The sequence below is a fragment of the Xyrauchen texanus genome, chromosome 27 (assembly GCF_025860055.1).
Source record: "Xyrauchen texanus isolate HMW12.3.18 chromosome 27, RBS_HiC_50CHRs, whole genome shotgun sequence".
Lineage (NCBI taxonomy): Eukaryota > Metazoa > Chordata > Actinopteri > Cypriniformes > Catostomidae > Xyrauchen > Xyrauchen texanus.
The window spans coordinates 31,777,109-31,803,631 of record NC_068302.1 but is presented as its reverse complement, the minus strand read 5'-3'; the positions used below and the strand labels follow the sequence as shown (position 1 = coordinate 31,803,631).

The following is a 26,523-nucleotide window of genomic DNA, read 5'->3' as shown; positions in this document are numbered from 1 at the left end:
TTTGTCTTAATTTAGAACTCTGTATCTGTCGTTTTATAATTTAAACTAAGAGTTAAAGACAAACATCTTTTTGTGAAATGTTTTGCTTGAAAGGTGTGCTTGTGCCATCTTCATTAAAAAAAATTTGCCACTTCTGGTTTGATTATTTGTTATCTAATGCAATGACATTCATTTGTTTTTAAGTATAGCTTAAGTGTTCAAATCCTTTTCAGGGCCACTGTATATCTACGTAACAACGTAGAGCAGTGAATCAAAGCCCCGTGCACTATTATGCCAGTATCTTGATCTGATGTCATTTCTGAGATAGCGACATGTCAGTTTCCTATATATTCTCCGGGAACCACACTGACATCTCAGCAGGGGGTTTTTCAGGGGAGGTGCCACTGGTCAAAGTTTTGTTAATGCTATTGGTTTATAAATCAGCCCCGTTGTCCCCATACATCAAACGCAGCTGTTGTGAGGCGATGGAGGCGCGGGAGGCGGGGAGAATGGAGGTGAGTGGTTGCCAAGCCGATCATGTGTTCTCCGCAAACAGCAGGAGGAGAGCCATCAAGCCAAACGGAGAGGAAAAAATTAGCCAGGAAAGGCAGATGTGCCTGTGTCCTGTCTGTTATGAACAGTCTTCCCACCTTGTGGTAACACTGTGAACTGTAGCTGCAGGAGAGCGTGATCAAGAAAGAGAGGAAGAGAGAGAGAGATAGAGGAGGGTGGGTTTGTGTGTGTTGGGGGGGTAAAGAGAGAGTGAGGAAGGGAGGGAGCAAGAAATGAGAGAGAAAGAGAGAAAGGGTGAGGGATGGAGAAAGAGAGAGAGAGGAGTTTAAACTAAGAGCTATGTTTTGGGATGGACTAATCTGCTAGAGAGCAGTGTGAGGATCGGAACGCATTGTGTGAGCGAGTGTGTGGAGGACAGATAAGGGAAGAAGCCCGGCAGACCGACTGCTTGTTTTAATGTGCTGACTCTGGGGAGCTAAAAAAAAAAACATTGACTCTTCTGTCGTGTGCCGTGAGCCAGGGCACAAGCGCCACATTTAACAGAGGTGCACCAGAAATCAGTGCGCAGGAGAGGAGCAAATTCATCCAACTAGACAGCACATACAGAGGATTTCTCTTTCCTTTCTTCTTTTTTTTTAATGTTCATTTTTCTTTCATTTTTTCCTCGGGACTGACTCCCATTTCCTGTAAAGAAAAAGAAGCTGTAGAGCCACAAAGCAAATACAATAAAGCAAGCCGGGCGACAAGAACCAAATCACGTCAACAAGATGTTTGAAATCAGCCGAACACTGAACGCTGCTTTGTTGAGCAATGAGGTAAAGGAATTGGATTTTTCGTTTTATGTCACCTCAGTGTGTGTTCATTATTCTGTTGTGTGTAACATTTCAGTGTGTCTTATCAATGTGCCCATGCTTCTATATGTGACAGATATCACAAGTTTTAAATGAATGTGCAGGTATTGAGCATTCAGGTCCAGTTAAACGGCTGCTAGCTGAAGGCAGTACCTCTCTGCTCTCCGGGCATACTGTAATGGATAAGAGACTAGAGTTGTTCTCTCTCCCTCTCCCACGCACAATCATTTCATTTTCTCATTTACTCAAAAGCAAGATAGCTCTTACTGCTGAGCTTGCTTGATGACTTGCCCATCTGGGGCTTACACTGACTGCGTGTGTTTGTGTGCGTGCGCACGCGCGCGCCCGTGTTGTGTGTGTGTGTGTGTGTGAACTCAGTAAGCACACGGCTCTCTATCACTGTGGCAGTTCTCTTTTCTTTCCTCCTCTTGCTTTTCTTTAGTCTATAAATATTTCTTTATCACCTTGGCTAGCATTCTGTTCTTTTCCTCTCTTCTTCTTTTCTCCCTTTTTCCCTGTAAACGCGCATCTTGCGAGCAGTGTCTGAAGATGATGGTAAGGTGCTCACAGAACTCGACAATAGCCCAGGCAGAAGGCTCCTTCCCAAGCATGGGCTCGCTGCTTTTCCCCCGAGATCCATCCAGCCAACTGGGGGCCAGGGCACAGGGGGTAAGAAGATAGACAGATCTGTTGGACAAATTAAAGAGAAAATAGTCAAGAACAAATACGGCACAGTAGAATAAGAATAGTAACTTCATTTAGGTAAATGTGTGCAGCCCTTAGGGCTGAATTAGCCAATGCTTTCATGCTCCATTGTGGGATGATACAGCTGCCTACTCTGGCTAGATCTTTCAATCAGTTAGCCAGAGAGAAAGAGAAAGAGATTGAGAGAGTGAAAGCAGGGTGTGTAAGTGCATTGTTTGTGTATTTCTGCTCAGAATGTGCTTGTGCGGCTCCTTGTGTACTGATGCCTGAAATTAAAAGTGCAGCATGTGTATGGTTGTGTGTGTGAGTGTGCATTTCTATGCTTAAAAGTCATTCCAGAATCCAAAAGTTGGGAAGCTAAAAGAAAATATTTTTTGTGAATGTATAACTGTGTTTGGAATTTTTCACCATTTTCTAAATGCGTTGTCTTGGTGTGTTGCACGGTTTTAGTACAGAACTATTTGAAAGCAAAAAAGGCTTTATCTTGATCTAATGTAGATTATTGATCCTTATAATACACATTCGGTAACAAAAGCATGTCAAGACAAACAATATTTGTGTGGCTATATTGTAATTTTAATAGGAAATATTTTTCCTCTTCTGATAGGTGGATATAAATGAGCTTGTAATGTACTATATTATATCCTATCATCTCTAAACAGAATTGTGTAGGGAGACAAGTAAGACTTTTCCTGAATATAATAATTAAGTGTGGTGCGGTAAAATTAGATACTCATTCTTATGTTTTCATTCAATCATTTCTGATCTTATACACTACAGTTTTGGGTTAAGAAAGAGATGGGAAAGCCCTGGCTGGCAGGCTGGCTGGTGCTGTAAGTGCCGGTCTGTTAAGAATAAATCCCTGACTTGGTGCATTAAATCGACACGAAAATGTGGGTGTCTAATCTGTGATGGGCTCTCGTTCCTCATTTCCACAAAACAGGATCAGCCTGCCTGCCTGGAGCCGCACCACATTCGCACACAAATCAGACTCAAACTGACAGCACTGGAGCTCCTCTGCCAGTTCACACACACACACACACACACACACACACACACACACACACACACACACACACACACACACACAAGTATACATACATACACACACTGTGATCGCATACTGCTGGGTGTTCTTAGACAGAGGCAGCAGATTACTAAACCCTTCCTCGCAACCTTTTTGAGGTACACACTCTCTCCTTAAAATCCTCCGAAGCTCAGGGATTTTGAAACATTTGGATTATTCATCCTGGTGATTCTCCAGCTTTGAGATGTAAAAAATTAAACAAGGCATGTAGAGTCACAACCACTATACTCTCATTTGAACTACAAAATGGTTACAAGTAAATCTGTAATAGTGTGATTCAGCAATCAGTCACTATTTGGTGGGGAAAGTGAAACGTCCATGCGACAATAATTATAAACTGAATAAAGTTTAAATCTTGTGACTATTTAAAATAATATTGTTTAATTTTTTTCTTCTATTTCAAATTTTCCACATTTGTAGAACTCTGATTCAAGTTTAATTATTCTATAATTCTATTCTATTTTATATTTATATACATTTCTTTAGATAAAGATAGTCTGACGGGAAGGGTTGCTATTTCACTCTTTCTCTTTCAATCTCAAAAGACTGACAACAAACCATGTTGTTTTTAAGTTCTACTTTTGCACATCTATCACAATCAATTTAAAAACAGAAATTAACAGAATTCAATTTGGAAATTATTAATGTTACATTTTAAGTGTTAAGGCTGTCTTAATTTTAGAAAGAAATGACAGCAGTCCATTGAACGCTAGATTTAAATAATAATTGCTTTTTTATTTACATTGGGAGCAGGTAAATGTTTTCTTGTTCCTGAAAGAGGAAGCAATCCATTGCAACACTGTTTGCAATCCTTTAGCATCTCTGTTGGACTGTTTCTACTCTTAGAAATCTGAATTTGTCACGTTTTATCCGGAAATACACAATTCACATTTCGGATTGTAATTAACCAGGTTAAACCAGACCATCGTTACAGTGATTAATTGTGCCTTAATTAACTGAAGCCAGATAATTTGCATACATTTAATCATTGTCTGTGTATGTGTTTTTTGAGAAAGGGAAATTTAATTCTCCTTTTTATTTCATTGTAAGTATATTTTAAACGCATATCCATCTTGCAGAGGAAAATGACTAGAATGTTCCATCTGGGTGCAGCTTTTTAAATTCTATTTCAATACACAGCGTGTATAGAATTATTTTAGAGGAATTATTATATAATGATTGCATTTCATGATTAAGTGAATCAATAAAGCAATGAAAACCCTCTTAGAGCTAGAGCGTACATGTTTTTCCAAACATGAACTGACGTTAAAAGCCAAGCTTAATCATTAGAAGCAATGGATCACTAACTTGGATGTAATTTGCTAAGGCTTAACAATGCAATTTTACATATATCTATAAACAATCTAGAATATAAATTTATTTCTATATTTTTTGCAGAAGCTAACAGATGCATCATATAGTACTTGTATTTGATTAAGGCATCCCAGCTATTGCCAAGCATTCTAATGTGTTGTCGAACATCCAAAAGATATTGAAATGATTTCTAATCATAGTTAATAACTGCAGTCTATTTTTTTAAATTAAGCATGACACATTGCCACTCGAGATACTGCGCTAAGCAGGATACTGAGTGATTTCTAATTATAGAAAATTTTTCAACATTCAGCACAGTGATGAAAGACTCTGAAATAGCACAAAAGCACAATCATGAAAAAAACGGCACATTCCAATGAGAATTCATCCGACTTGGTAGGACATTAATCCAAACACATGCAGATTTGTTAGATTAAAAATTTCAGTTTCTGATTGGAGATGCTGTGCTCATATACACACACAATCCAGCAGTCCATGGGTTAGAGCTGGTCTATTTTAAACGGTTGCATGCTCGGTTTCTAACTTCATTTTCAGCCATTTTTTGAAGGTTAAGTTTGCTCCTACATTCGATGGAGGGCGCTGAGAAACAAACAGAGATGAGGGGGAGAGGAAAGGGAATTGAAGAGCGATTGGCAAATGTCTGTTGGCAGTGCTAGAGATAGGCAGGGTCATCTCTATTTCACAACAATGATTAGCTCTGCCCATCTGCTGGCTCGACAGACTCCTTTGTGATTGCAGTGTTCTCTGTTCAATGTAGCCCTGGAAATTAGTTCATTTGTGCTGCTCGACCCCAGCCTAACTGTACTGAGAACAGGTGCGGAATTCTACCCCCGCACAAAGCCGTAGCATGTGTGTGTGAGCGAGCGCATGCGTGTGTATGAATCCTTCACAAGAGCAGCCGAGCAGCAAGTGAAGCAGACTCATCAACTGTGAAAAGATTCACATCTCACAACACAATAGCAGTAGATTGCAGTGGATCAACTTCCTGTTCAGAAATAAGAACCCTTTTCTCCTTCATGTAGGCCGTCTCTCCCTAGCTGAGTTATTAACGTTCACCTCAGAATTCCAACATCAATACCTTTTTGCCTCTGTGTATATTTAGCTTGGTACAAAAGGTGCTGCATTAAACAATTATGCCGTTACCGTTCATTCTCAGTGCTAAGAATTTCAAGTGTTTCTCGATAATTTGAGACGCTTCATTCAAGGACAGTCCGAAATTCTGTGCAAGTGTGAAAATGATACAGCCATCATAGAGAGAAATCTGGAGCGCAGTATGACCAGAACACACACACACAAGACGAGACAGTCACAATGTAGATGAAAAACTGCTTTATTCGTGAATAAAGCAGTGCAGGCAAAAGTACAAACAGGGTAAATCCAGAGAGAATGGTCAAGGGGGAGCGTAGGGTCAAAAGCCAGGGAATCAAAGATATAAAGGGGGCAAATCTGGGAGAGTAGTCGAGGGGAGCGAGGGTCAAAGTCGGAGTAAACAGGATGAAACAAACACGTAGCAAGAGGGGACTAGAGGGAGCAAAAGACAGGGGAACAAGAGGAGCTGGCAAGCTAAGAGGTAACAAGTAGGGAGGTCAAAACTAGACGAGACTAGCGGGGCATAGGTACGGGAAACTAAACACAGTAACCAACAAGATACAAACGGAAGGATAGTGTATTTATAGGGGCGAGTGCAGGTGTAAACAATGACAGGTGACGAGACGAGTGCAGGTGAAACTAATGTGTGGGGATAGGAAGCGCGTGAGTGCAGGTGGTCATAATGTTCAGGCTGAAGCGCGTGAGAAGCGAGCATGAGTCAGAGGGGGGAGATAGTTTACGAGCGAGAGCTCGTAATAGCAAAACCGGGCGTGGAAGCCCGAGGGAGGAAAAAGAGCGTACGAGCTCAAGGGGGCGGAGCGAGGGAGCGGGAAGCGAGCACGCTCGCGGAGTGCATGTGTGCGTGCTCGAGGAAGCGGAGATGGGGCAGAGGAGCGGGGTTCGTGACACGCAGAGCCCTGCTGCTTTATCATCTGTAGGGTAAAAGCTGATGCTATTGTCAGAGCGCTTCCCCGTTTTGGAAGAAAGACAACGAGAACGAGCTATTTAACCTCCAGGTCACTCAGCGGTCACAACATGCACATAGAGGCATTCATGAGAGAATTAGCCACCTTGCACTGCTCAGAATCTTGTGTGTGCATGTTTAAATGACAGAATTGCAGAAACAGAGAATCCAACACCGTAAACTAAAGATAAAGCATCACCTTTTTTTATTAGACATAAGCCAAATGTTGCTCAAGATTGCATCCAAATACTGTTGGAACATTATGGTAATAGACCGAGCTCATATTTATTGTCAATAGTTATCAAATTGACAAACTGAAGAACGCATTCCAAATTCTGTAAAAAATAAGTACACTTTTTTTTTTAAATAGCTTGTAGGAAGACTATAAAGGAGTGATTGTTTGTTCAAAGTAAATATAATTAAATATAAAAAGACTTTGAAATAAAAAGGTTTTTGAATAACAAAAATTCTGATTCTGGAATTACAGCCAGAATTTATGTGTCCCAATAACACAATATCAGTAGCATGGTCAGTGGCAACAAGTCCAAGCAATCAATCAATCAATCAATCAATCAATCAATCAATCAATCAATCAATCAATCAATCAATCAATCAATCAATCAGTCAATCAGTCAATCAATCAATCTCTTTCCAGTAAGAGTGGGGTTGATGGTATCGCCATTGTGTCCTTGAGCAAGACATACTCGCCTGTTCTTTTTGTGTGTCAATAAATGGGTAGTTGACATATAACATGTCAATAAACATTTTACGGACCCACATTCTATTAGGTTACCTTAAATGCTATGTACTCAACCATTTGATACAATGTACTTATTATGTGCATACATGTTGTTGCATTGTAAATACATATAATCCTTGCATTTAATAACATTTGTAATTACACTTACAAAACCTAACTCTAACCCCTAATCCTAACCCTAACCTTACTTCTAAACCTACCTGTACCTCAGCCTCAGTAGCAGCAAATGTGGGAACTTTGCAGAGCAACATAGTACACAGTAAATACATAGTTTTGTATATATTTCATGTTAGTACATAGTAGTTAAGGCCACCTAAAGTTGAACCCTTTTTACTATTATCGTCAAGATTTTAGGTTAAAAATGACATGTACTGTATATTTTAGGTCAGGGTTCCCCAGAAATTATTTTTCGCCAAATTATGTCAACAATAAAAAATCAAGGGCCACAGATGTAATGAACAAGTGTTTGTGCTGCTGCTGCTATTATTATTATTATTGATGTTATTATTATTACTGAGATTTGCACATAAATATTCAGGGTTTTTTTCTTAGTTCTTAGTACTTTTTAGTAGCCTGTTTTATTTATTCAATCAATAATGAACAAAAGTTTTAATAATTATGAACTTTGTATACAGATATACAAAACTACACAAAACACAATCTGGATCTTCATGTCCTCCATGCGAGTCAACTGTTCCTGTTCATCTCCAAACGGGATCTGCTCCCTGCACTTTCCCTGACTGCTGATTGAATTATTGGACCTATTAGCATTAATATTGTTATTGTTCTTAAGGATAATATAACAAATTATTGCAATAATATCAATAATGAAAAGACCGTGAGCCAATGTTTTCTTATAAACAATTTTCAATATTAGACTATGCATCATGGTTTTTTTCTGTACTATGCTATTCTTAATGTGCACTATTCCACTTGTATAATATTGCCTTGTGTTATATTATCCAAGCATTAATCTAGGCATTATAAAAAGACTAGTTGGCTTCGGGAGTCCGTTTGGAATAGTCTTGAAGCAAAATACATGTGCGAATATAATTAAGATGTTTATTTATGCATCAGCGCTCTTTACTAATCTCACTTGCATAAAAACACAGATTATATACTCCTTAGAATGCATCAACACCGTGATAAGAACATAATGAAACAGTTATGCCAAATTAGGTAAATAAATGCTTTAACGGCATTCATTCAATATATTAATCTCTAGCACTGACAGCTAGTCTAAGCAGGGCAGGAGACTGGTATAACCATTTGTAGAACAGCAACAGCACTGCCTACTGTACAGGGGTGAAATAATTGTTTTTTTGTTGTTTTTTTTACTGACTCTGGCTGTGTTCCACTTCACTTTTAACATCCACTGGCTAACTCCCCTAAGCACTTCCCCTCAGGGGAATCCCCACCGCCATTTTGGAAGTCCATTCCACTTGTTCATTGAGTGAGGGAAGTTTCTGTTGACAGACTTCAACCCCTCGATTTTAACCAAGGGAGCGAGCCTACTCTTATGTTCGCTTCAGGCAGCTCCATGTCCCACAACACAAATTGATTGTGATGTGACAGCAAACATTATGACGCTTCATAAACCCTACCCCCGCCACACAACTCTATTGTATGATGGAAGTGAAGTTAGGTCAATTAAGCAGTTTAGAAAAGTTATATTGAGATTTAACAGCATAATACTATAGCTACTTTAAACTTACTAAGTTTGATTAATCCTTTCTAACAATTAATCTTTCAAACGGGATTCGAACCCAGCATGGGAGGTGGAAGCACTAACGAGGAGGCTAAATGCTATAGCCCTTAGTGTCAGTCACTAGTGCACCTTTTGAGGCTAGGGGTGTGAAGTTTACACACTGCAAAGCACATACCAGCTGGCTACTGTTACACTCACCCCCATAAACCTCACTCCTATTCAGGGTTTTGGCACCACTGCAACCAATACCCAAGCAGGATTCAAACCCAGGTCTCCAGCATGGGAGGCGGGTGTGCTAACGAGGAGGCTAAAGGCTACAGCCCCTAGTGTCAGTCACCAATGCACAGTTCAGCTGGCTACCATTACAGTTGCAAAAATCACTTAATAATTCCACAAATTGGACTATAAAAACACGAGGAAATTCCGCATTAAACACTTTACCGTTGAAAGTGTAAAATGTAATGACTTGCGTGTAAATGTCAATTTTGAAGGACGTCATTTTCTCTTCAACCCCTAACGCATCGTCGATATACTGGATCAAAGGCACTGATGTGAATTAGCAAAAATGGATACTGAAAGTAAAGTTTCGAGCAGCAGTGGGCTATGGCCATGCATCCTAACGCATATACAAAGTCATGTGGGTTTGTTGGCAATCCAATAAAAATTCTAGAACAGAAACCTCAAAATCAGAACTAATTGACAAGGGGCGGCCTCCAAGGCTCAGTACAATCCACTCCTGGATCTGACAGCAAGGAAATAGATGATCTTTTCACACCCAGCACCAACACAGCCCTGAGTATGGACACATGAGAGATTATTAACATTTTCTTCAAAGATTTTGCCAGACTCTCTCATGCTAAGGGTGGGAAAAAAACTAGTTTTGTCAACTATGAAGTGTGTTGTGGAGAGTCTCGTTGTAAAGTATGAAATCGTGTAAAAAGGTATGATCACGCATCTGAAACTGGAGGAGAAAGAAGATGATGTGAGCTTCATCAAGAATGTAGAAAAGGTTTGTCAGCAACTGCATCACTAACTGGGGTCGTATTGCCAGCTTGCTGGCTTTCAGGTCACTGGTGTGCAAGTATCAAAATGACAGAGAACAGAGCCAGTGTGTGAGTCTCATGGGGGAAGAGATCTCTTCCTATCTTCTCTCAGACCAACGGGACTGGCAGCTAAAAAAACAATGCATGGGATGGTTTTGTGGAATTTCTTCATGCCCCCGGATACAGAGGCAGCTGTGAGAAAGGCAATGATGGCCATTGGTAGTGTGACTACTGTGGGACATGCACTTGCCTTTTGGATGCAGTGAATCTATTTAGATTTTCTTAGAAATTTTGAAAATCTAAAAGGATTCAGGCCTTCAAACAAAGACATGTCTTAAGTGATAAAAGTCTTTGTGAAAATACTCTTCTTCACACCATTCACACCTGTGTATAAAATCTGGTGAACAATTTTTTTTTAAGAAAATTTTAAATCCTTTTCAGCTGTGCAGATCTGAATTGTTAACCTGCCAAATGTATAATTTCATGAGGACAGAAATCAATCACTATGTCAGTGTGTTACTGAACGATAATGCAAAAAGTCATAAAGACAAAGAGAGCACGAACAAAACTGCCGTGCTCTTTCTCCCAGATGCAGTTGAGATTTAATCTAAGCACAAACGCAACATTTCAAACAAAATTAGGGGTTGTTTTAGTGAAGTACCTGTGTTACTTCAGCTTCAGATGTGTGCTTGTACTTGTCACCCTGTATGTTCAAATCAGACAGACACACTAAGGAAGAGCCGTGAAGTTCTTGTACTTGGGTATGTAATTGCTTTTTCAAGTTTTCCAATTGGACTATAATTTATTTTTAAATCCACATGTCAGATTAAACTTTTGTTCAGTGGGTGAATGACTGGTGAGAGGTGATGCTTCGCTGCTGTCCGGGACACATCAATACGGCATATTAAACCTCAAATACAATGTTTTGTGATCCAATCACAAAACATTTTGCACCCGGTTTACAACTCTATTTAGCGCTGAGCATTTGTGATTGAAATGCGTCTTATTACCAGCTGTAAACAGGGTCTAAAATGACTGCAGCCAGAGCTAGGGAATGCTATAGAACGGCTTCCAGTGGAAGTCCCGCCCACTTTATGTTCACCAGTAAGACGCCCAGGAAAAAGGTGCATAGACCTTTTGTCTGAAGTTTGTCCCTCAAAATCGTCATGGATTTGGTGTGAACAGGCCTTTAGCAGAGACCAAACTTTTATCTCTCACGGGCCAGATTTGACCCGCAGGCTGTCTATTGAGGAATCCTGTCTTAAGTTCTGTAAACATTTTTTTTTTTAAATAATTTTTAATTAGCTTTTCCCTTTATTTGGTTCATTTTAAATGATTCTGCAGTGGTACAAAATAATAGTTCATATATTCCCTGAAGGCTCTTAATTAATATGAGTTCATAAAATGACATGATTAATCATTAGAAATTAATTGAAAAAGAAAATTGGTTTAAACTAGCTTTGGATAAATTATTTAATGTCAACTAATCAAGATTCTATTCTATTCTATTCTAAAAGAAAGATTCTAATATGGAACAATAGGGAGGATTGGTGTGTCTGCTTGACATACTGCAATCATGGCTTGGTCTTCTATTGAGTCTTACTAAGGGGGCAATCCGAGCTACGATACACAGGGGACCTCAGACATCCTATGCAACGTGTCTAAGTATGCATTAGCTGAAGCAATCTGGCTCCAGAGCCATAAAAGCTTGCTGTTTTACATTTTCAGGCTCATGAGAGTGCTCATTAGGAAATAAATGTAATAAAGTAAAAAAAAAATGATTTGCCACAACATAAACATTTATTGAAGGTTTTCCCATATAAATATGTAAGAGATTTGTTACAAGGGTGCATTTTTGTGTTGTAAATCTTTAGGTATAATTTGGAGACAAATTCATCCCCAGAAGTTACTGTAGCTAAATATGCGAAACTTCCTTTGGGGGGAATTTCGAAATGCCCTCATGGACCCTTTTTACACGTCCGAATGCAGCGAAGTGGAAGTCGTCATAGTTGGTTAAACTTGAATGGTGGTGAATGGGGGACCACAGCAAATACAATTTTTGCTTACCGGTTTGCTCCAACAGCAGAGGAAAAAAATTAAATGATTACACTTTCACAGCTTTGCGAAAGACGACAAAAATAAACAGCGCTGTTTAATATCAGTAAGAAAAAAACAAACCAAATTTCCTGTCACTCCCTCAGCAGCTTGGTTAGAAGCCTCGTTGCATCTGTGGTAACTGATTTTTTAAAACTTATTCCAGGGTGTGTGTATTTATCACTTTGTGGGGACCAACTGTCCCCATAATGATAGTAAAACCCAAAATTTTGGACGTTATGGGGACAATTTGTCAGTCCCCATGAGGAAAACAGCTTATAAATTAAACTAAATTATGTTTTTTGAAAATGTAAAAATGCAGAAAGTTTTCTGTTAGGTTAGGTTTAGGGTTAGGGTTAGGGTATAGAATATAAAGTTTGTACAGTATAAAAACCATTATGTCTATGGAAAGTTCCCATAAAACATGGAAACCCAACATGTGCGTGTGTGTGTGACACAAATAACATCCCCTCAACCAAACACAGGTTCTCACTTACATACATGCATATGCACACACTCAATGCTTCAGGACACTTGTTCATGAGAAAGATAGTGAGAGTAGATGAAAAAGCTCCATTGGGGGCTGTCACCATTGATGCGAGGAGCAGGTGTCTCCAGCCAGGCAGAGAGAGAACCAGGGCGGCCTGCCTCAGTTGTGTCGTAGCCCCACAAGAGCTCCCCTCGCCTGGGAGGACAGGTGACATTTGGCCAATATGCCTATGAAATGGAAGACTCACACTCCAGGGACTGCACTCACTACTGATTCACTGAGCCTTAAGTCACTAAGGATGGAATTTGATGTTCTTCTCAATGTCTTTACTTTTTGAAAATTTCACAGGGACTGGGTGTTGATGAAGAGAGAGAGACAGATTGGAGGTCTTGAAAGAGCTCTACCCTTTTTTCTTTGAAAAGAAAGCTAAAAAAGAGTGAGCGGAGAGAGGGGTCAGCGTGAGTGATACAGGCACCATGACCTGGAAGTAAAAAGCCTGTGATTTCAGCAGCAGGGGGTTAGTGCAGGCGATGATGGTCCCCAAAGAAAAACATGCTCACATAGCTCTCTCCAAGTACAGAATAAAGGTCTAGTCTTCATCTGGAGTTTCAAGGCTATGATTTCTGCAGGGAAAATGAACATCAAAACAGTGGACACAGTGAACAGCGAGAGCTTTGTGTTTCAAGTGAGACTATTCGAGTAAAGCCATAAAAAGCACAAAATAAAAGGAAAGAGAGGGAAAGGGAAAGGGAGGGAATTACAAAGGAAGAGTAATTTCTATAGCTGAGGCAGCACTCTAGACTGTGATACTAACAATGCAAACTAAAACTATTTTCAAATGCAGAATAGTTTTTTCTTTCAATGGTTGTGCTTTTGTACCCTTTCAGAAAAAGAAATAGGGATTTAAATTATTTAGTTCTGCTGGTCACATTTACGAGTATTTCAGGAATGATGATGAAGTGATTTTAAAAGAGAACCATTGAATGCTTGCAAAGGAATATGTGTTAAGTGCGTGAATTCTCGCTTGTCTGGTTTACCCTGGTTTGCTTAAGTACTGTAATTAATGGTTTTGTTAATTGAACAGGAATTGAAAAGGCACTGAAGAGTGGAAATCAGTGGCAGTAATTCCTCAATTTCACTCTCTTTTTCTCTTCCTCACTTTCACTTTGCATGCATGTTACTTTATCAGCCCAAACACACTCATAAAGGCTTCATTGGTTGATGAATTAAACTGGCTATCATTTTGCTCTACTCATAATGTGTCTCCCTATTCACACTGGGGGAAAAAATCCAGAAAAACCACTCAGAGACAAGATTATCCCTCAAATCCAACACAAATATGTTGCCATATCAGGAAAATAAACTATATTCGAGAGACACTTTATAGAACATATGGGATTGTGTGTTGAATACATTACGAAAAGCAGTCACATAGACTGACTGGTTGTTATTAAAGTCCAACCATCCATCAGAATTGGGCGGCCATTTTATAGTAGGATTAGCCGCGTTACTATGACACGCAGGCTGTTTCTAAAGTGATAAATGTGCTTTCTGCCTGAATGATAGGCTGTGCCCAAGAGCTGACACGTTGACGAACGGCGCTGTTTCCCCGAATTGATAGTTTCTAAGCCCATACATTTCATTGATTCATTAATTGTTCGGGGGAGTTGGAGGAGCCTGACTGTCATGCATAAATGATAGATGCCTGACATGTGTGCATTACTGAGGAAGACCTTTGAGGCGTGGTGTTGCTTCCTCCTAGACGCAAACCGTCTTCCTCACAGCCCAGATGAGTCGCTGGTCCCTGTTAGTTTCCCCTCGCATTAATAATGCATTCTCTCTAACACCAGTGTTCAGCATTATATGCTCTGCCATGGAGCTTGTTCGAAAACATCAATACAAACTCACTGAAATAACCTCATTTTAGGCAGAGAGGGAAAAGAGAAGTTACATATGCTAACTGCTTCTTAAGGCATCCTTTCTGTCTACAGCTAGCGGCTCTTGTATCATTTTTCTCTTTCTGAATCCTTTCTTCCCTCTCTCTCTCTCTCTTGCTCTCTACTGTTCTGGCTAAGTAAGGCTCTGTGAATTCTGAAAGAAAGACAGCAAGGATTGGGGGGCAGGTGGTGCAGAAATACTGACGTTGCTTTTCCCAGGGCTCAAAAAGACATGGTGATGGAATATCTACAAACAAGGAAAGATATGTGGGGGAACAGGGAAGGACAAAAAGAAGATCGATGGCACATTTCTGTTTGATTTTACCCCAGAGATATGAGTTGTACATAACATAACAATAAACTTAATCACAATAATAATAACAATAATCATAACAAAGAGGCAAAAACAACTTTTTCAGATAACTCATAGTAGTTGCTGAGAATTCAATTATGCTGGTACAACTTAACTTAAGATAATTGCTATTTGTCATGTAAATATCACTGTCATGGCATCTATTTTTCTTTAGTTTTAAATTTAAAAGTATAGTTCATACAAAAATGAAAATTCTGTCATCATATGTTGTTTCAAACCTGTATGACTTTCATTGTTATGTGTAACACAAAAGGAGATGTTAGGCAGAATGTTAAGGACTGAAAATCTGACAAATCTTTTTTATATACAGTGAAAGTGAATGGTGACTGTGACTTTCTCACAGAGAAATAAATGATATGTGACAAAATAGTCTATATTTAAAATTCACTATTGACTAATTAAAATCCACTGTAGGTATTAATATTTACTGAGGAATGAGCAATCTAATGAATACGCTACATTCATAGTGTGGCTGCTCTAAGCAAAGACTGGCATGGTCAGCACAGTGAATGCGTGCCCCCCTCTCTGAAGGGAAGCACTGATTAAAGACCAGGCCAGATGGACCACAGCAGTCCTCCTCATCGTGCTCGAGAGCTCCAACTGCAATCAAACACAGCAAAGGCCACCCTACAGCCAACAGTCACACAACTTGATCTCCACCATCGCTCAGTCCCCCTCTAAGCAACCATCAGCGGCTCGGTACCATGCAAATGAGATGGAGAGAATCATCAGTGATGTTAATGATCAGAAAAGAGCTGGAGTGTCTTGCTCAATGTCACCTTTGTTAAAACAAGCCTTGAAGAGGGCCTCCCACCGAGTTCGAGATCTTCTCAAGGATTCGCCAGTGCCATAATCATCTGTCTAATTTCCCCCACGAATAATGTGGCTTCCCTTAATGTAAAGCAAGTACACACTCTAATTACTAATTGCCTTCAAAACTCATATTGTTTTGTATATATTTTATTGGTATTCTAATTCTAAAATGTCAGACTTCATTGTACTGTAGTGTTTTAGTCGAGTCCGAGTCAAGTCCGAGTCTTTAAACAATCGAGTCCGAGTCCAAAAGGGGCCTCAGATTCATTGGGTCTGAATGAATCTGTTCATGAATCAGCATTCAAATTGTAACGGTAAACTCAACATCAATATTTTCAACTTATTTTAGCTTTCACAAATATGAAAACACAATTGTCAATAAAAATGTAACAAAAACAAGTTTATATTGTATGATTAGTTTCCTGAACGAAAGCATATTCTTTAGGTGCATGAAGACAAAACTGTCCTTCAACACACTTCTTATTGCATTCTGTTGACAATTCAGTTATTTGTTGCTTTTCCCCCTCCATTCAAGCATAGACTAAAGAAAGTGAAATCTCCGAGTTATTATTTTTTCGAATTTTTATTTAGTTTTTTATTTCTGTTTCATTTTCAATTTGTCCATTCAATTTAGTTTAGTTTTATCTAAAATGATCCCTATCTAAATAAATAAAATATACTGAGATTTCTTTTTTGTCTCTACCTGCAGACTGGTTTGGCAAAATAATGAGTCAACACAGTAGTAATTAGCACTCGCTGAGAAGTTCTACGACTAACAACAGAACGACATAGAGCACGAGCGCTAAGTGCATGACGTCATTGCCATGGTAACAGATACATTTCAGTTGATTTGCTGAAGACTAGAATGAATGTATCGTCAAATCAACGTGCGACGCAACAAAATTGATTTTCTTCTCTGCAGACGATACCAGAGACAATAGCGAGAAGGACAATGAGATTTCATTTAAGAAGAAAAAACAAGTTTTCCTACCAAACTGTCCTGTGTAATAAACTGGGACGTCTGGTCACCCAATTTTAAGCAGCTCGTCAATGCTTTTAAAATAGAAAAACAATAAATAGGTGCTCTTTATCTGTTTTTGTAGTTGCAGTCTGATTAAGCAATATCTTTTTTCCACGACTATTTAAAAAGTTACAGTGAATTCACCAAGGACCATTTTAAGTTGGGAACACTGCGTGAAGAGACTACAGATACCTACATGTGTGGATACGCAGGGTTGGGAGGGTTACTTTTAAAATGCTATTTTCGCCCCATACTCACTGCTGGATGTCGCTGGCCTCACTGATTAAGCGCTGTAAAATTTGACGTTAAACATACGTTTTCTCAGATGTAAGGGACCGTCTGAAAACTCCACTCACTACACTAAAAGATAGGACATGTCAACTTCAATTCATGTGCAAGTTATACATGAAAAACAAATTTGTAAAATAAAATGGCACATTCAGAATGTTATTATAACTTCCCAGAGGACAGACAGACATACAAGAGGTGAGATTATTACAATATGATAAACTATATAAGTACAGTAATACATTTTAGAGGATAGAAGGACTTACTACTTAATCACTACAATTGTAAAAACAAAACCTTAGAGCCTTTAAAATTAGGAAATATAATTTTGGTGAATTGTAATGATTTTTTCTATAGAATAATTGATTACTGTAATTATATAATTTATGATACTGTAATAATCTATTCTGTAATAAGTCTAACTATCCTCTGGGAAGCTATCACAGCCTTTAAAATGAGAAAACATTACTTTAGAGAATATTAGTGAATATTTTTCTAAAATAATTGATTACTGTACTTTGATTGATCATATTGTAATAATATCACCTGTAATATGACTGTCTGTCCTCTGGGAAGTTATAAGACCATTCTGAATGTGAAAATTTATTTTACAGGTTTTTTTTATGTATAACTTGCACGTGAATTGAATGAATGAGTGGACATCTCCTATGTTTTAGCGTAGTGAGTGTAGTTTTCAGATGGTCCCTAACATTTGCTGAACCCGAATGTCCAACGAATGTCGCACGTCAAACTAACTTTACCACGCTCACAGATTTTGCATAACGTCAGTTGCTGCGCATGTAACTCCTGTAAAGGTTGATATTCTGGACCTTTGGCGGTGATAAGGAAGATGGGGGGATTATTTTTGATAATTATAATACAAAAATTATTATCAATACAAAAATTATTATCAAGCATATGATATGAAAAAAAAATATGATTGTGCCTGGTAACATGTGCTTGTAAAATGGCAAGAAATAGGATTTTAGTTTGGCATAATTTATATTAAGGTTTATTTATATTTTTTCTGCTCCAAACTTATTTCAAACTTACATCAAACGTACTTCTCTGTCTTCTCTGTCATGAATGTAACAAACACATCATAATAAAGTGTTTCACCACTGTTCAAATGCACTTTGGATTGCATCATTTATATGTATAAATTGATCCATCTGAAAGGACAAAATATTTAATGAAACAAATGACAATAAAATGCAATAAAAAAGCAATCTCTTCAGTAATCAAAATACTTTTTGAATGTAAGTGTATTCTAAATACCAATGATTTAAATTGTAACTGTAGTGGAATACAGTTACTTATTATTTGTATTTTAAATACGTATTCCCGTTATATGTATTTCGTTACTCCCCAACCCTGTACATTACACCTAAAAATACTTAATAGCCCAATATTAATAATATGTTTCTGAATTTTAATTTTGATATGTTGTTTTAGTAAAATGTGAGAGACATGATTTGGGTGACTTGACTTAAATTAAGTTCTTAACCATGACGAAACCGCTTGGCTGCGATTTTACCAGCTGTCAGGTCCCGTGCCATGCAAAACTGCCTTGTAGTTTCTAGAACATTGGCTACATACCTGTCTTTATTTGTTTATCATGCCAGCCACCTCTGTAATTGATGTTATACAGCATTCTCCGTAGTAACATTCAAGTATATTGGTTGACTGAGTGCGCCGCTCTGCAGGTGTGTTTGCTAAACATGGTAAAACAAACATTTGCTACATCTACGACATCAGTGGTGCTACAACTGCTTGCAGACAGAGTGCCCATTTATTTCTGTTTCATTATTAAAAAATGTTTTGTTCATTGCATCACAAATCAAATGCCATGGACTCCGAGTTGAGTCAGAGTATAAATGCATCCGAGTCATCCGTGACAAGTCCAAGTCTGTCAAATTTGGACTCGTTACTCGGACTCGAGTCTGAACTCGAGTACCTCAACTCTATTTCATTGAACCTTAATCTTATATTATAATAGTTACTTGTTAAAGCATGTAATTTCTGCACCACTAGCATCAATAACAGAATTGCAAATATAATGATAGTCCCACCCCAAACCATTGGTTGAACCAATGCTGCTGAGTCAGGCTAGTTGGGATGCTCAAACTAAAAGCAATGATTTTATAGTGCCACAGAGCCTCTTTTGGTGGCAATCATCCTCTACAAATGGCTTACTTATAGGAAGCTTACAAAGTATTTTAACTTAAACAAACGTCAGCTGTAAAACATGAGTCTCTGAGTAAAAAATTAACAAGTAGCATTGATGATACAAATGTTTTTAGCCAGGTAAATTACAACACAAAGATTTATTGCATCCTTATCCTCTAATGTTGCATGATTACCAAGAACAGACCTAGTTTTCCAACAGGTTTTTGCATATCTGAACATGGCAAGCTCCATCTGGGTGAGCTGAGACTGAGCTCAGCAGCCTGACACATGCAGTGCTGTCTGGCTGTGAAGCCGCCAAAAAGAGTTGATGTGGTGTCGAGGTTCTCCTTTGAGAAGGTGACAAGAACAGGAATTGAACTGGGTTATACTCATGTCCTCTGACAGAGAGAGATATTTGCTTCAGAGGGAGGAAACTGGACCCCTTTCTCCCAAGGCGAATTAGACTTGTGACAATCTGGAAATGTCAAATAGAGAAAGAATTTGACATGGAGGGGGGAAAATGTCCTTCAATGAATCGAAATTGAGTAGCAACAGTATTTGGGACATTTCAGTGTTCTGTTTTCCTTAACATTTAAGTGTTTCTAAAAATGTTTTATCTTGCATAGGAATACTTTAACAACTTTATAGACAATTTAAATATAAAAGATTAAAATGAAAAATGGACAAAAACTAAAACATCTGTATTTTTATCACTGTATGCAGTGTTTAGTTTGAGTTTAATTATTTCCTTTTCTTATAGTCTATTATTGATTGTCTTAAGAACTTGCTTTCATTTCCAAAAATTTTAAAGCAAGGCTCCAAATGAGATGTGCAATTTTTAATACACTTGAGCTGACAGCTTGCAGGGATCTACACTTCAGTGTCTTTAAATTAACCTGTAATTATTCAGGGTGAAAATTGAGACAAAATAAATGCTACATCTCACTGGAAGATTTTGCTTAGTTGAAACACTTATCACCACGTTTATTGCATGTTTTAACATGCTACACTCAGAACAGATGCTTGGTGCTCATACAGGAAACAGAAAGGATGTGTAAAATGCATATGGTGGAAATTGATGAAATTGATGGGACACTTATGGAGCATGAGTAACACCAAATAGTGTGTAGGTTTGAAATATTTGACAAACAAGAGCCCTTGGATTTGTGGTCATGGCCAATTGAAGGAGTCAGGTGGTGTGTGTGTGTGTGTATTTGGAACCAGGGAGGAATGGGGCATGCAAGGTTCAGTGTAATTAGTCAGATTGAGGACTGAAATGAGGCAGTGTGAGAGGAGGCCAGGGCCAAGTACTGTGTTTGTGTGTGTGTGTGTGTATGTGTATTTGTGTTCGAAGCCAGGCTGGTGGGATTCTTTAATTGGAGCTAAGCGGCCGCAGAGGATCAGAGGTACTCCAGAAACAAAGGAGCACAGGCAGAAAGAGAGAGAGAGAGAGAGAGAGAGAGAGAGAGGTTGCTGTACTAGGTGTGTGCATGTGTCTCTGAGTGTTTGAGTGAACAATAACTAAAGTGACATTTTACATGCGCAGCTACCAAAGGCTTTGACCAAACCTCTGACTGCATCAAAATCACACACGTCCATACTCGGCCTAAAAAAGGGAATAGAAATTCTACATGGATTAGAAAATGAAAACAGACTGTATGCTTTGAAATATATGTACATTATAAACATTTTCATTTCCAAGAAAATGACATTTTTATTGATTCACACAACAAACAAAGAAAAGCAAAACATATATATATATATATATATATATATATATATATATATATATATATATATATATATTTATCTGTACAGAATCAACATTTAACCCCAACCCGACCCTTAACAAACACCCCTGTTGTCACACATGAGCACACACACACAAAACACCAACAAAAAATATATATTAATCACACACATCAATAACTACACCTCTCTCTCCACTGCCCCACCTCGAGAGCCCTCCAAGAATGCCAAATATTTGTCCCATTTCCAAACAAACAAATCCAAATTCCCCAGTCTTCTAGATTACCCTTCTTCAAAAGCCTCCACCCTCCTCATCTCTGAGCACCACTCCTGAAATGGGGATGCTCCAGCTGACTTCCGTTCCCTTAAAACAACTTGTCTGGTGATCATGACACTGGATAGGGCCCAATTTTTTATGTGTTTATTCCATATATTGATGACCGCCCCATCGCCTAAAATGCAGAGTCTGGGGCAAAAATAAATTTGAGTGCCCAATACGTCACACATAAAACTCTGAACCTTTAACCAAAATTCTTGGATCTTAATAAACCACCAAAAAACATGTGTTGTGTTTATAACTTCTGATTGGCATCACCAGCAAGTGGGTGTGTCTGTGTTTGTTGGTGGAATGTAATTTGAGGGGAGCGAGATGAAAGTGTGAGCACAAGGCGATAGTCTGTTTTACGCGACTGCTTTGGGTCCTTGAATAACATATAACGTGCGAGTAAGGGCAGCTGGTGGACTTTCTGGTGCCCTCCTAGGGTAAGATGGTGCCCCCTTAGGGTATTGGTGGCCTACGCAGACTGCAAAGTATGCGTGTAGGGAGCAGCGGTACAGCTAACGAATGACTTGTTCTTAGTAAAAATATTGCATTTCATCCTAAAATTTCCAATCCACTTTAACTATACTGAATGCGTCTGAGATAAAAACATGAGCAAATACATTTTCAGTGTCAATTAGTTTGCTGAGCATATAAAAGACAATTTTACAGAAAGAAAATCAATCAATTAGCCTCATTGCTTTTAGCTCGTTACTCAATTCACATGCTGCTTCAATTTTAATGGCTTTTTGACAGCTGATAAATTATGTGATTTGCATTAGCTTGCCTGTTATAAAACACCTCTGGTTGGAGGACAAATAAATAAGGCATCTTATATAAAATTAACATATCTTAGTCTGACTGCATTTACCTGTTCTTCAGTTTCCCACAAGGTTTATCCAATGCAATGACTAAATTAAAGCCATTTATGTGTACAGACACACACACAGACACACAATTTTATGCAATAGTAAAGATCTCTGAGGTCACATCCTCCCACTCAAAACCTTCATGTTTTCTTGGCCAAACCTCCCACCACAGACCTCATGCCAGTCTAATCCCAAAAACCCCTCCCTCCATCTGTCCCCACCCAGCCCAGGAGTGAACACAGAGACAAAGGGTCACATGCAGCCTCTGAGTCATACTGGACACGTTCCCTTAGCCGGCATGTCTACTCCTGGTGTATACGGCCATGATTCAAAACACCCTAAAACAAAAATTGCAGCTTTATTAAATATACCATTCAAATATTCTGCAAATGGTAGTTCATAAACAACATGGTCATGAACTTGTATTTCAACATCAAGATTTTAGATTAAAATTTTGTATACGGGAAAGTGATTTTACTCATCACATTTAATCACCTACAAGCATGGGAGGGTTACTTTTGAAATGTATTCCACTACAGATTACAGAATGCATGCTTTAAAATGTAATTTGTAACATATTTCGTTAGATTACTCAAGGCCAGTAACATATTCTAAATACTTTGGATTACTTCTTCAGCACTGGAAGATTTTTTCACTTGTTTTGACTATAAAAACTCTGCCAGTGCAGTAAGACAAAATACACATGTTAAACATCTATTCTCTAAAGAAACTACATATCTAAAACAAGTTATATCAAATTGATCTTGTTATAAGAATTGTTTTATATATTTTTTACAGGAAAACAATACAAAATTATTATCAAGAATACAAGAAAAAAAAGACATTATGATCAAACGTGAATTTTCTTGATAAAAAAATATGATAGTGCCTGGTAATGTGCATGTAAAATGGCTAGAAATAAAATTTTAGCTTAGCATAAAGCTGACAATTTAGGGGCAAGGTTTATTTCTATTTCTTGTGCTCCAAACTTACTTCAAACTTACTTCTCTGTCTGCTCGTATTAATGTAACACATCATAAGAAATTGTTTCACCGCTGTTCAAATGGACTTTGGATCGCATAATTTATATGTATACATTTTTTCCATCTGAAAGGACTATTAAATGAAACAAATAACAATAAAATGCGAAGTAATCTCTTCAGTAATCAAAATACTTTTGAATGTAACTGTATTCTAAATACCAATGATTTAATTTTTTTTATTTTAAACACGTTTTTGTATTTTGTACATGTATTTTGTTAATCGCCAACCCTGCCTACAAGTATTTATTTATTTGTTCAATTCACAAAAATTCTTTATATATATATATATATATATATATATATATATATATATATATATAAGTATCATTACTGATCAAAACTAAAATAATTACATTTTATAATACTTATTTTGAAAATAGCATGACAGTCAGTAAATTATAGCACAAACAGTATAGTACATTATTTGCCTAAAGAAAAAAGAAAGCTTATGTGCCTTCATCTGTGAAATATTGGAAACAGGGAAATTCAAATTGAACCTTCCAGGTGGACTTTCCCTCTCTGAATTATGTTTGCAGCATCAGCTGTTACAAAGACCAACAGCTGACATTTTGTGCTCTGTAAAGATTTCTGGGACAGAAACAGGAAGAAAAACAGAAACAGTGAGATGTGTTATTGTTATCATAAAATGCATTATTGTTGTTTATGATTTGTTGTTATTTCTTTGACTCTTGACACATGCAGCCGTTATGTAAAATACTTAGTAATAAATGAATTAACATTACAGCAATGTCACTGCATTCTAATTATGTTGGCTTGACTAAAGACAACATACTGATATTCTACAGACATGGTTTAAGGTTTTTCAAAAATCTCTAAACCCAGACCAAAATTATTAATTGTAATTCCTAGAATGTACAAGCTAAAGTCTACAAACTCAGCACAGACATTCAGATTGCTCTAACTCGGGATACTATGATTTTTCTAACTGATGAGAATTTTGGTTTTCACAAAGCGCACAACCAAAACCTTGGAAAATCCCATAGACTTACATTGTTTAAACAGTTGTCAATAAATTCAAATGTAAACAAACACACACAGGACCTTTAATCTGTTTTAAGTTGCTCTTTCTCTCTCTCTCTCTCTCTCTCACACTTTTCTTTTTCTATCTATCTATCTATCTATCTATCTATCTATCTATCTATCTATCTATCTATCTATCTATCTATCTATCTATCTATCTATCTATCAAAAGCATTGGGACACAGTATGACTCATAGATAATAAAACTTACAGTGTTATTATGAAAAATAAATGAAAAAATAAATATTCAAAGGAGTGTATTTTTTATCTTTTTTTTTTTAACAACTCTAATATTGAAAAGATGCTTTTTTTTTTTTTAATTAACATTACGAATGAAAGATACCACACATTGAAAGAGTAAATAAAAATTTGACCTCACGTATTTACACTTGCACTCATCCTCTAACGACATGAGACACTTCAGAATTTCCATAAGGGAACATAGTGAGCAACGATGCTCCTTGTTTTTTACGGTGCGTTTCGGTTAATTTTTACGTAGTGAACATTTCAGTGCACTGGAACAGTTTTGCGATTGGGACATCCCTGGAAATGGCTGATTCCCTTACTAGTGCCCTGACTCCTGAAAAAGAGAATGGCAGAGAAGAAAATGTTCAGACAGACAATCTATATTCCAGAAAATCTCTCAATTGAAATAAACATGTAAAATGAGAGTGCAGAGACCTTGGTATTGACTACCCACATTAATATTTTTTCTCTTTCTACCTACTGACCAATCCACACACACTTTTTTCTCCCTATATATACAGTATCTCTATCTTTCCAAGCATACACACACAGTTAGAAAACGAAAGTCTTTGTCTGTAAAGTCAATGCACAAAATTCCACCTGCTGCACATGTGGTGAGGAGAAGTGGTTGGTGGTTAGTGGCAAGCATTGCTGATCGTTCTGCATTGGGTTAACAGCAGCACAGTGTTTGGAGGATGTGGAGAGCTCAGTGATGGCTCCCATCAGTGGATGCTAGACTTCAGATTGGTGAACTCACACAGAGGTTAATGGACTGACTCAAGTTTGTCTGCGCTGTGACGAGAGGTCCTGTGTATAATTGAATCAAGCCTGCATATGAATGAAACGACAGGCATGTTCTCTCTCACTCTCTCTGCTGGTGGGTGGGACCTGAATTAATGTCTTGTTGTGAGAAAGATGATGGTAATGCCTTCCATAACTCACATGGTGCAATAAGCAAAATGGAAAACAAAACACAACTTGTTTGTGGTGTGTTTTGGATGAGCACAGTGGCTTTTAATAATGCCATTTTTGGCATGTGAATATTTTATGCTTTTCTATATATATTTATAAAGGCCCTTTAATATTTTCACAAAAAAGCAACTTTGTCCTTTCTTGTAGTTTTTGAAAGTTTAATTCCAATTTGGGACTTCAGTCATACTGTCTAGAAGACATACTGAACTTTTTCTTATTTGTTGTTGTCTTCCAAATGCATTTAAAAAGAAAAGAAAAATAGGCTACTCAAAGTTTGGGTTTTCTCAGGTCAAGCTTGAAAGTACCATGTCCCAAAGAGTGAAGCCTGGCCATCAAGTAAGAAATGTCTTTCATTTTTTATGGCTCCGCTGGACTCTCATGCCAAAAGTGGTTCTTGTCAAGTCGGTTGCACACCATGAGGGACCTCCGCTGTGGTTTTTAGAAAAAGTGCAGGTGTGGGATGATAAGACCACAGCCTAAACATGTTTCCCAGCCCATTCCAGCCCTGTGATTTGTTCTATTGTACCACTACAGCAGCATAAAGACCCACACCATATTAAAATGACACCCCCATTATTTCCCCGCAACAAACCTGAGAGAGAAATGCATTCATACAAAACTCCCCAAAGACCCATTGAATGTGCAACATTCAGATTGTATATGTGGTGTAAATGGTTGCAAGCAGGAAATGTGTTTTTGCCTGTGATGAATTCCATATCTCTGTAAATAAAACAAGATCTGAAATCACTTCATTTGGCGAGCAGTCGCTCTCAGGCAGCCCTCACCAGTGGAAATGTGAAATGGGATTTGTCAAGGGTTGGAGCTGCTGTTCTCGTGTGCAGCTGCAAACAACAGAGCATGTGGGAAGAGTTGGCAAAAATATTTAGAGAAGAGGAAATGAAAGAAAGAAATTATGAATTGGATGATGGTAATTTTTACAAGACTGTCCTTCTCACCTGAGCAGGCTGGAATTAAATTTATTTTTTTTTTTTTTTAACAACATTCCCAGTCAACCTAATTTCTGCAAACTAGCAATGAAGAGTGAAACAATTTTCCTTAGAATAA

At 37.9% G+C, this 26,523-nt stretch overlaps 1 protein-coding gene across 2 annotated transcripts in view; it reads left to right on the top strand.

Moving 5' to 3' along the window:
• The first annotated feature begins 1,457 nt into the window (after positions 1–1,457).
• Positions 1,458–26,523, top strand: part of elavl4 (ELAV like neuron-specific RNA binding protein 4) — a 126,084-nt gene continuing 101,018 nt past the window's right edge. For both annotated transcript variants that reach the window (XM_052095124.1, XM_052095123.1), the window contains exon 1: positions 1,458–2,012. In XM_052095124.1, coding sequence (XP_051951084.1) covers positions 1,893–2,012 — 120 coding nt within the window. In that variant the 5' untranslated portion in view covers positions 1,458–1,892. The remainder of the gene's footprint in view (positions 2,013–26,523) is intronic.